Source organism: Brassica rapa, chromosome A03, assembly GCF_000309985.2.
Source record: "Brassica rapa cultivar Chiifu-401-42 chromosome A03, CAAS_Brap_v3.01, whole genome shotgun sequence".
Taxonomy (NCBI): Eukaryota; Viridiplantae; Streptophyta; class Magnoliopsida; order Brassicales; family Brassicaceae; genus Brassica; species Brassica rapa.
The window spans coordinates 15,310,837-15,320,944 of record NC_024797.2 but is presented as its reverse complement, the minus strand read 5'-3'; the positions used below and the strand labels follow the sequence as shown (position 1 = coordinate 15,320,944).

Sequence of the window (10,108 nt, the reverse complement as noted above, 5' to 3'; positions counted from 1 at the left end):
CAGAATATGCAGAAGAGAAAAATGTAATTTAGCTTTTTGGTTGCTTTCGAGCTTTTTCTTATTCTAAACCATTTGTGCAAAGAGTTAAAAAGGTTATAATCAAAACACAGTAGCTGACATATCAGGCTTTCATACTACATTTGTTTATTATAAAATTCTGCTAAGAACTGATTTGTTAGGTATGATCTAATCTGATATATTCAGTCTGAAGATTTACAGAAAATTTACTAAAGTTTGATTTTGTTTTGGTCTTTAATTAGTTATACTTATACACTTTTAGATTTGTAATATGAAAGTGTTTGAAAGCAGGTTTAACTAGACTTAAAAGAAATGTTTTATAAAACCTTTTCAGTAAAATTTGTTCACATTCTGTGTTACTTAATTATAGGCTCCACTCGGCCGATGCATTCGACTTACACTTTTCGGGTAAGGTTTGAAGTACCTTGTTTATCACATGATATCATGAATAACACATAGCTTGTTAAGCAAGAAACCTAATAATGTTTTGAAGGATCTGATTACATTTTGCATTTTTCCAATTTTCCCAAAAAGAAAGAATACTTGATATCAAACAAATTAAATGTAGTTTGAGTTTCGTAACAATTAAACCCTGTTAAAACGTAATACACGGAGGTGCCTTGTTATTCAAGAAATATTTGGAACCCCAAATTATACCATCATATTTTGAAGACAGGACAACATTTTGGATCCATAAACGACCACAACAGTCCATAGGGTATTCTTTAGTTGTTCCGCTACGGTCTTAGACTCTTAACAAACGGGCTCTTGATCATCTTTGGAGACTATTGTAGATCTTTGTTGACTCATTATAATTTAACATAAAAGGCAAACAAAAGCAATTGTCACGTTCTCAAAGTGATTAGCTCGTACTTCAAGCAATTATGTATTCGATAATGTATAACTTCCACGATGATACAACTCAGCAATATTAAGTTTTGTTTCTTCTTTCTGCGCGGCAATAATCATGTTCTTAAAGTGATTAAGTCGTATTTGTTCTTGTCCAATTTCTTCAACGGTTGAAAACTTTCTATGAGGCTTGGAAAAAACTAGTCTTCTGCTCAGAAATATGAATACATTCTCACTGATTCGTCAAGAATCTCTGAAGTCTGACATGTGAATATTTCATAAAATCATCACCGCAGGAACCAAGCAAGATAAATAAATAAAATCAAATTATTGTTTAAAAGGAAGATGTTAGCTAGAGATCAGAGTTTGGTTAAGAAAGTTTTCGGTCACGGTTAATCTGAAACACGGACCAATTTAGTTGCTCATCATATCTCTTCTTTCTCTTATCCTCAAAAACCAAAACCAATACAAATTTTGAAAACGAAGATAACAATGTATTAAAAAAAATACTGAACATCAGAGACTTAAATACTAAGAATCATGAAGATCATACTGTTGCAGTTATTATCTCATCATCTGATCTATTCTCATTGTATTCTCACACAGAGATGAAAACTTTAGATAGGAAAATAATGAAGATGAACAAAAAAAAACTGAAGAGAGAGAGAAGTCTAAAATGAGTTTGGGAGGAGAGAGGGATGATTCATCTATCTATACTATTAAAGCAGAATACCTATTAAGATTCTACCCCTGCCTTTTCAAGTTATTTACAAGTCTCTGCCATTGCCTTTTTTTCCTTTTTTAAAACTTAAATGTCGACAGCTATTTTTAAACCAATCGCAATCCTTCGATTTTTTAAACATATTCAAATCGTTTTTAAGCCCATCTATGATTAATTCTAGGCTTTTTTTTAAATCCAAACATGAATGAATGTTCAGCCCATCAAAATTATCTTCATGATAAAACACCCTATACCATTGAAACCCCACCAAAATCATCTTCTTTTTTCTGGCAAACCCTATGCCCTGAAATGAAAACACTAACCAAGATGAATCAATGTTCATAATAATAATAAGCTTATTTAAATTATATTTACATACAACATGACACCTACATATATGTTGTCTCCTTTAAAAAATGCAATATATAATGGTCGACACTTTAATCAAACCAAAAAAATTAAAATATATTTGACCACAACTTAGTATGGTATATTTCATAAATTTATAACAATATTTATTTACAAATCTAATTATTTTTTAAACAACCAATAAATTTATAAATATTTTGGATACCATATCTATTCGAACTATAATTTTTCAACAAATCCCCTAATTTTCGTAATCAATTTAAAAACAGGTAATTAAATTGGAATGTCAAATCCATTCTAAGTATATTCTTTAGCTCATTCTGTGTTATTCTCTTCCTATTAAAAAAAAAATATATTATGGCAAAGCTTCACTATTTCATACCTATATTAAATGTAACCGAATATATAGAGGAAGTAGATTATACGATTTGCCTAAAATCACGCTTTAAAGAATTACATCTACTCATATTGCGTGTGCAATACCCACAGAATATCTTGGGATTTCGAATTAGGGACTGAACCTTCCTAATATTAACAATTATTCATATCGAAATCAAAACCATAAAATCTCGAAAGATACGATCTAGAGTGTGCATCAAGTTACACGGAAAACCTAAACACCTCTCCCTTCGACCTCTTCCTATTATAAATAGCAATCACCTCTTCCTAATCAAACCCACACCGTCAAAAAAAGCAATGGCTACACAAAAGAAAATCCAAACATCAAGTGCCTCTAATGAAAAAGTGACCATTCAACACTTTAGGCCCCAACACACTACTAAATTACTCTTGGATCCAAAACATCAACTATCAGGTGAAACCATGGAATTCATCTTAGCTGATGAGAATGTAAGCAATCGTAGCTGCCTATTTATAGTTTTGAAATATGTAAATTTTGTTTAAGTATGTCTTTTTTAAAAGTTTGATTGTGTTCTTAAATATTTCTATCTGATTTTTTACATGTACAAGGGTGATAAGATTCAAGCAACATGTAAAATGACTTACATTGAGAGTAAAGGGAGGCTTCTGGCGCAAAATCTGGAATTTCCATGTTAGACCTGCAATAGGAGCTTATCGATCAACAAACCATCAATACAATACTCGATCCAATCACATGAATGATGAGTTGTATCTTAATTTGGCCGACTTTCAAACGGTTTTTTCTGGAACACTTGATGAAAAAATTTAATTGGTAAATATAAGTCACTATAGATTAGAAACTAAAAGTTTTTGCGATCAATACTAACCTTTTTTTTTGTTCAAAATCAATACTAACCTCTAACCTGTTTCCAACTGAATAATGGCTCAAACGATTATATTGCAAGACCTGCACATGCACTGTATTCATTAATAATATAACTCAATATAATCTATACTTTCCCACTATCTTTTATGAATATCTTTACTAAATTAAATCAATACCTATCTGGAAATTATTAATGCCTTGCTTATGTCTGTGTCCAATGTCTTTTATGTGAATTCTGGCACTAAGGAAGCCACTGAAACATCTGCACATGAACTGTATACACTAATAAGACAACTCAATATAAAGTAGAACTACCAAACAGTTTAGTTAAAAGGTAACTTAATAAACAAAGTGTAACGCTTATCTTCGTACTTTAAGGTTTTGTCCTCATCTCCTTCCTCAGCATACTATTTTCTACATGATATATGTCAAATAAATGAGTTAAACACATTAAAATAAAACAGAACAGGCGTATAAGAAGATAAATATAAATAGACTATACCAGATTTGGTCAAAGCGCTAGCGTTTTAGCCTGAGCTTCTTTCAGGCTTAGATTTATCGTGTTGTCCCTCTCAAAGCGGTAAACGATATCTGCGACAGTAACAACATATCAAGGATGTGAAGAAATCTATTTTCTTCATAGTATGCTTATATTATGACTTTTCTAAGCTAAATTCAACATGTTTTGACAATAATATAGGAGAATCTTCGTAAATGCTCACCTTATGTTCCTGGTTTCTTCAGATCTAAGAGGTGAAAAGTGATGGTGTTCGTCTGTTCTCTTTAATAATATTTCAGATCTAATATTCCTTCACCTGCATGTTAGGATTTGTCAACAAATAACTCGATTAGGACTTCTATTACAGATAGAAGAAAACAAATTGCGGATGAGTAAACGATGTTATACCTTAAAATTACGAGTTTCTGATATCGTCTTTACCAAATCTGAGTCGTACATCTTCGATTTTCAACATCGACAACGATTTCTCTTCATCTCATCCTTTGTCGATTAAGAGACCGTTCTAGATCTCTGTCTTTTTTTTTCTTGCCTTTACTGTTTTTTTTTTTTTTAATCTGAGCCGTCTAAAAGACCAAAGATATATGTTCAGTTTTGTTGGGTTACAAATGAGATGAACCATTTTTTTGGTGGCCCATTCTATTTGCAAATTTGTTGGGTTTCGTTAATATCTATTAAACTATCTTTAAGTATATGGGTTTTGCCTTAATTATTTCAATATTTTAGATTATGAGTTTATCAAAATATTATACATTGCCTTTGATATTATATTAAAATGTCAAATTTACAATTAATAAATATAAACATATAAGTCATTCTAGAATATAAATCACAAGTTGGAATAGATTATATTCACTTTAAAACCGACTCAATTATATATATATATATATTATAAATTAGCATTAGATTATATATTATATTACCTTTATATCTTTAGAATTATCATCCTAAACATATAAAACAACTACTACACATATACAAAAAAAAATCTTATCATATGTAATTTTTTCAGAAAAATATATGTTATAAAATTTAACTTTTATAAAATAAAATATTTCAAACGATACAATCCCGCGCTTTGAAAGCGCGGGTCAAAATCTAGTACTGTTTTTAAACTAGGTGTCACCGGCGGTGACGAGGAGAAACCCTAGCAAATAGTGGTGGAATATGGGCTTTTTCATAACTCCCAATATATAACACCTCCATGGCTCATTAACTATGGCTTTTAGGCTGAAAAACCGAACCGAGCCCATGACTTTGACACAGACAGACTTAAACTAACTGTTTGCCAAAAGATTTCACGATTGATCCAACTTTACTAAACTTAAGTAGCAAACCGTTAGGAGAAAGACATGTTTTCTCAAACGAGATTTATTCATCAAGAAATATTTCTTGCAAAAGACTCAAAAGCATTATTGTTTCGTGTATTTGGTTACATAACATCTCAAGCCTCGCATCCAACAACAACAAACAAGATATGAATACAACAACAAGAGAGAAATTACAAAAAGCAGAGAAATAAATAAGAGTGTGAGACTCAGTTCTTGACAGTGGTGACGTGTTTGAGGAGCATCTCCACAACATCATTGGAAATCCTGGAAGCTTCGTTCTTGAGCTGTTCGATTTTGGCATCAGTCTGGCCCTGTTTGTTTCGTGGTCGCCAGCGTCAGCGACCAGAGTCAGCGACCAGTGACTGCGACATAGTGTCGCTGATAGTTGTTCGTTTGAAAGTCGCGAGATTGATCGTAGCGGTTGTCGCTGAGTTGTTCGTTTCGGTATCGCTAGCGACCAAATATTTATTTGATATCATTTTTAAAATTCATTTATTTTCAATTATTTTCATAAATATTTTAAGTTTATGTATTTTAAGTTTATGGTGAAAAAAAATTAAACTAATTCTCATAAATACTAAACTCTAAACAATAATTACTAAACGAACCTAAATGTTAGAATATTTTGATTGAATATATTTTTGAAAAGTATTAACTAACTTATGGTATTTCGAACAATTTTTCAAATAAAAACAAAACTACATTGTTATTAAAAGGTTAAAGTTATAAGATAAATATCAATCGACTAGGAGTACTTAGAATTCGAATACCAAAACTTATTCCTTTTTAAATAATCCGAAAGTGTAATGATGGGAAGAACACCCCACAAGCCATTCACACATCAACTTTATCATTCCCCTAGAAGAAAAAAACTGTAGCTTTTTATAAGAGCTTCCTTATTAAGAAAATCCCATCATTTTGGTCTAAATCATAAACTCTCTCACAATTGTTACAAAGATTTCGATTTAAACAATAGGAAAAGTGGTCATACGAGTAACTAATAATAAAAATCAGTACAAACTCAAATCAAATAAACTAGTAAGCTGCATAAGCTGCTGAACATGATGCCATCCAGCGCCTCGATCTATTTTTTGAAGTTATCTCTCTAGCTTAAGCAGATCGTCCTCATATTCGTCCTGATCCAAGTACCACCTAACCATCTGCAAATCATTCATTGGCTTAACAATTACTGCAATCTAAGTCGCAAAAGAAAACAGAAACATCTAAGAAACAAGAGCTATATTAGAATCTTACATCATTAGCCATTCTTTCTGTCTAGTTGTGATTTATGTCCAAATCTGAAAAGATAGTATCAAGAGCTCGGAGAACCAAGTAGAACACACACCTACAACAACAAAAATAAAAAGAAAGGCATATGTATATATTGATGGCAATGTGAAGGAAGCAATAAATGGTAATAACCAATGTATAAACGAAATTTTAAAAACAACAGGTTCTAGCTGACACAAGCAGGCTGTAATCCGACAAACCCAAGTTATAAGCAATCTGCAGAACTAAGTGAAACACAAACTCTAAACATATAATCCCCACAAAGATATATTTAATGTCAATGATTCTACATAATAATAATAAACTATTATATAACCCCACATCTACGAATGTAAGTTCAGATATTTAGATTCCTTCACAAATGCCAATAACACACATGTATTGGTTTCTGAGATAGAGATCAAAGGAACGTACAGAGTTGCAAGGTCTGGTACCCATGTATTACTAACACAAAACGCTAAGAGAGATGGAGAGAGATGGTGGAGAGAGAGAGAGAGAGAGAACTGGCCTTTGAGAGAGCTGAGGCGTGAGAGATGGTGAAGAGAGGTGTGAGAGATGGAGAAGAGAGATCGTGAGAGATGGTGAAGAGAGGTGTGAGAGAGATCGTGAAGAGAGGCGTGAGAGATGGTGAAGGGAGAGAGAGAGAGAGAGAGCTGAGGCGTGAGAGATGCTGAAGAGAGGCGTGAGAGATGGTGGAGAGAGAGAGAGAGAGAGAGCTGAGGCGTGAGAGATGGTGGAGAGAGAGAGAGAGAGAGCTGAGGCGTGAGAGAAGAGAGACTTGAGAGATGGCGAAGAGAGAGAGAGAGAGAGAGAGAGAGAGAGCTGAGGCTTGAGAAAGTTTTAGGTTGAGGGTATTGTTTTGTAATTTTGAAGATAGATTGAGGGTGTTTTTGTATTTTGAAATTTTTTTTTTTGATCGCAGATTTTTGGTCGAAAACGCTGAATTTTTCGGCGATCAAAATTTTTAATCGCGGGTCGCTAGCGTCTGGTCGCTGCGATCAGTCGCTGAGTCCGCGACTGGTAAACGAACAACGTTTAGTCGCTGAAGTTGGTCGCTGACGCTAGCGACCTCCAAACGAACAGGACCTCTCTTGCTCCAGCCTCTTCACATTCGCACCTGAGTCTCCACTTGTCTGTTTGTTTTCCCCCAGATGTATGTATATACATGGATTATTATTACAAAGAAGAAGAAAAAAGAACACTAGATTGTCTTATTTCACTTTGTAGAATATATATATATTACCTCCTCAAGTTTTCTCTGAAAGTCTTGCTCAGTTTTAGCTTTGTATTCGGCAATCTCCTTCTCAGCCTCTTCCTTGGCTTGCTTCAGCCTTGCCATCTTTGCTGCAACACAAGATCACAAATCAAACTCCAAACATATATAATCAAAGCTCTAGCAAGGCAAATTGGACACTATGCATTATCCTCAACAAGTGCTTATCATTTATAAATATACAAGTTTGGATAATTTTCGGCCACAAGATCATCTGTATTTAACTATTTATGTTTAGATTCAGATTGAAAGCATGTGGGGGAAACTAAGAAAGTAGAAAAATAAGAGAAATTACCGGTTCTGGCAGCATTGACAATGTGTTGAGCTTCCTGTTCAGCAGCAAGCAACTGCTGGATCCCACCTTGACCTCCTCCTCTGCTCGATTCCATCTCTCTTTTCTCCTACACAAACTATAAGTCTTGTTAGATAAATGAAGTTTGTGGATCAACCCAAAAATAGAACTTCTGAACATTTTTTTGACGCAAGCTAATAGGTGATCCAACTAACTGATCACTATTTGGCGTAAAATATTAATCAGAAAGTACTAAAAAGGACTATTAATGTTTCAAAGTGTTGGTTTAGAGGTTCGGTCGGAGAATCATAACTTGATCCGTTAAATGAAAGCAGATCATGTGTTAAATCTAGCAGCAATCCATAACAAGTGGAAAAAAAAAAGCAAAATAGATCTAAGAAGTAGTCAACAATACGACGATACGTTTTGACTTCCGGCTGAAAAACCGATCTCATTGCAGAGAGAGAGAAGGCATACCTTGGCTTGGCTTGTTTGGAGGAGGAGAGAGAATCAATCAATCGGAGAGGGGATCTGATCACTCACACGTCTATCCAATTTAACTGTAAGTAAACTACTAAAATGAGTAATGGCCCGCGTTTTAATTCAAACGATAGCCCATTTATAATGGGCCATCTTTCAAAAAAAAAGCTTGCACTCAGATATAAGAGAAAAGGCCCAATCATTTATTAATAATTTAATTAAAAAAATGTATTGATTGTTGTTGCGCTTTCTGTCTCTCGCTCATTCATCCAAAAACAAATATTCCTGACACTCTCTCTCTCTCTCTCTCTAACCCAAAGTAAAGTAACCATCCACGTTTTTGTTGCTTTCAATACGAATCACAGATTCGATCTCTCTCTCTCTCTCTCTCTCCTTCCCTGCATCCATGGAGTCGGATAACAGCGCCGGTTTCACCTACTTGGGTCGCAATTTCAGCAATCTGAGTGTCAACGACCACTCCTCCGCCTTCAGCGACTGCAACAGCGACAGATCCGGCGAGTTCCCCTCCGCTTCCTCCGAGAGCCGCCGCCTCCTCCTCTCCTGCGCCTCCGATAACTCCGACGACCTCATCCGTCACCTCGTTGCTCATCTCGACTCCTCCTCCTCCTCCGTCGACGAGCAGAAGCAAGCCGCCATGGAGATCAGGCTCCTCTCCAAGAACAAACCCGAGAACCGCATCAAAATCGCCAACGCCGGAGCCGTCAAGCCTCTCATCTCCCTGATCTCCTCCTCCGATCCTCAGCTCCAGGAGTACGGTGTCACCGCCATCCTCAACCTCTCCCTCTGCGACGAGAACAAGGACCTCATCGCTTCCTCCGGCGCCATCAAGCCGCTCGTCAGAGCGTTGAAGATGGGAACTCCGACCGCCAAGGAGAACGCCGCCTGCGCTCTGCTCCGGCTATCTCAGGTGGAGGACAACAAGGTCGCGATCGGGAGATCGGGAGCGATTCCTCTCCTCGTGAGCCTTCTTGAAACCGGAGGATTCAGGGCCAAGAAGGACGCGTCGACGGCTCTCTACTCGCTCTGCTCTGCTAAGGAGAACAAACTCAGAGCCGTGCAGGCGGGAATCATGAAGCCGCTGGTGGAACTGATGGCTGACTTCGGATCCAACATGGTGGACAAGTCGGCGTTTGTGATGAGCCTGCTTATGTCGGTGCCGGAGTCTAAGCCGGCGCTCGTGGAGGAAGGAGGGGTTCCGGTGCTGGTGGAGATAGTGGAGGTGGGGACGCAGAGACAGAAGGAGATTGCTGTGTCGATACTGCTTCAGCTCTGTGAGGAGAGTGTGGTGTATCGAACCATGGTGGCTAGGGAAGGAGCGATTCCTCCGCTTGTGGCGCTTACTCAGGCGGGGACAAGTCGAGCGAAGCAAAAGGCGGAGGCTTTGATTGAGTTTTTAAGGCAGCCAAGATCTGGGGTTAGTAGTAACGGTGGAAGATCGTCCCAACTGTGAGAGATGATTCAACCCTTTTGTTATATTTTGTTTTTTTACACTTGTTAATGCTTAAAGAAGAAGATACACAGATGACAAACAATCAGACAAGGGTGTAAATAGTTTGTGCACTAAAATGTAGAAAGTTAGCTTTGCTTTGCCTTTATAAACTATCTTCCTTGCGTTTGGCTTTTATTTTTCAAGTTGATAAATCTCAGTTTGGTTTTAACAGTTTCACTTCCCACTGAAATCTATTATCATCTTGGTAATAA

At 36.2% G+C, this 10,108-nt stretch overlaps 2 protein-coding genes, 2 long non-coding RNA genes and 2 other non-coding genes across 9 annotated transcripts; 1 reads left to right on the top strand and 5 right to left on the bottom strand.

The window, feature by feature from the left end:
* Nucleotides 1-583: 583 nt before the first annotated feature.
* LOC103858919 lies at nt 584-4,819 on the bottom strand. 2 transcript variants are annotated; one of them, XR_004456206.1, is made up of 7 exons: nt 4,111-4,819; nt 3,926-4,018; nt 3,706-3,794; nt 3,576-3,617; nt 3,241-3,476; nt 2,963-3,015; nt 584-1,892 (listed from the first exon to the last, which is right to left on the bottom strand). It is a non-coding gene; the product is annotated as an uncharacterized LOC103858919 (long non-coding RNA). The 2 variants fall into 2 exon arrangements; XR_004456207.1 differs by having other exon boundaries at nt 3,241-3,465.
* LOC117133201 lies at nt 1,073-1,166 on the bottom strand. Its single transcript, XR_004457036.1, has one exon. It is a non-coding gene; the product is annotated as a small nucleolar RNA R64/Z200 family (small nucleolar RNA).
* On the bottom strand, nt 1,379-1,449 carry LOC117133191. Its single transcript, XR_004457027.1, has one exon. It is a non-coding gene; the product is annotated as a small nucleolar RNA Z199 (small nucleolar RNA).
* A 256-nt stretch (nt 4,820-5,075) lies between the features above and the next one.
* Nucleotides 5,076-8,459, bottom strand: LOC103858915 (V-type proton ATPase subunit G1). 3 transcript variants are annotated; one of them, XM_033287246.1, is made up of 5 exons: nt 8,384-8,459; nt 7,910-8,024; nt 7,585-7,685; nt 7,432-7,474; nt 5,076-5,358 (listed from the first exon to the last, which is right to left on the bottom strand). In XM_033287246.1, exons 2-5 carry the CDS (start codon nt 8,001-8,003, stop codon nt 5,258-5,260), a joined length of 339 nt encoding a protein of 112 aa, XP_033143137.1. In that variant the 5' UTR covers nt 8,004-8,024; nt 8,384-8,459; the 3' UTR covers nt 5,076-5,257. The 3 variants fall into 3 exon arrangements, with proteins under 3 accessions (XP_033143137.1, XP_033143138.1, XP_033143139.1); XM_033287247.1 differs by having other exon boundaries at nt 7,910-8,015; XM_033287248.1 differs by having other exon boundaries at nt 7,910-8,032; nt 8,384-8,429.
* On the bottom strand, nt 5,916-7,425 carry LOC108871344. Its single transcript, XR_001958074.2, has 3 exons — nt 6,756-7,425; nt 6,306-6,396; nt 5,916-6,211 (listed from the first exon to the last, which is right to left on the bottom strand). It is a non-coding gene; the product is annotated as an uncharacterized LOC108871344 (long non-coding RNA).
* A 96-nt stretch (nt 8,460-8,555) lies between the features above and the next one.
* Nucleotides 8,556-10,067, top strand: LOC103858914 (U-box domain-containing protein 4). The gene has a single exon (XM_033287243.1). The coding sequence runs from the start codon at nt 8,793-8,795 to the stop codon at nt 9,855-9,857; it is 1,065 nt and encodes a 354-aa protein (XP_033143134.1). The 5' UTR covers nt 8,556-8,792; the 3' UTR covers nt 9,858-10,067.
* Nucleotides 10,068-10,108: the final 41 nt, after the last annotated feature.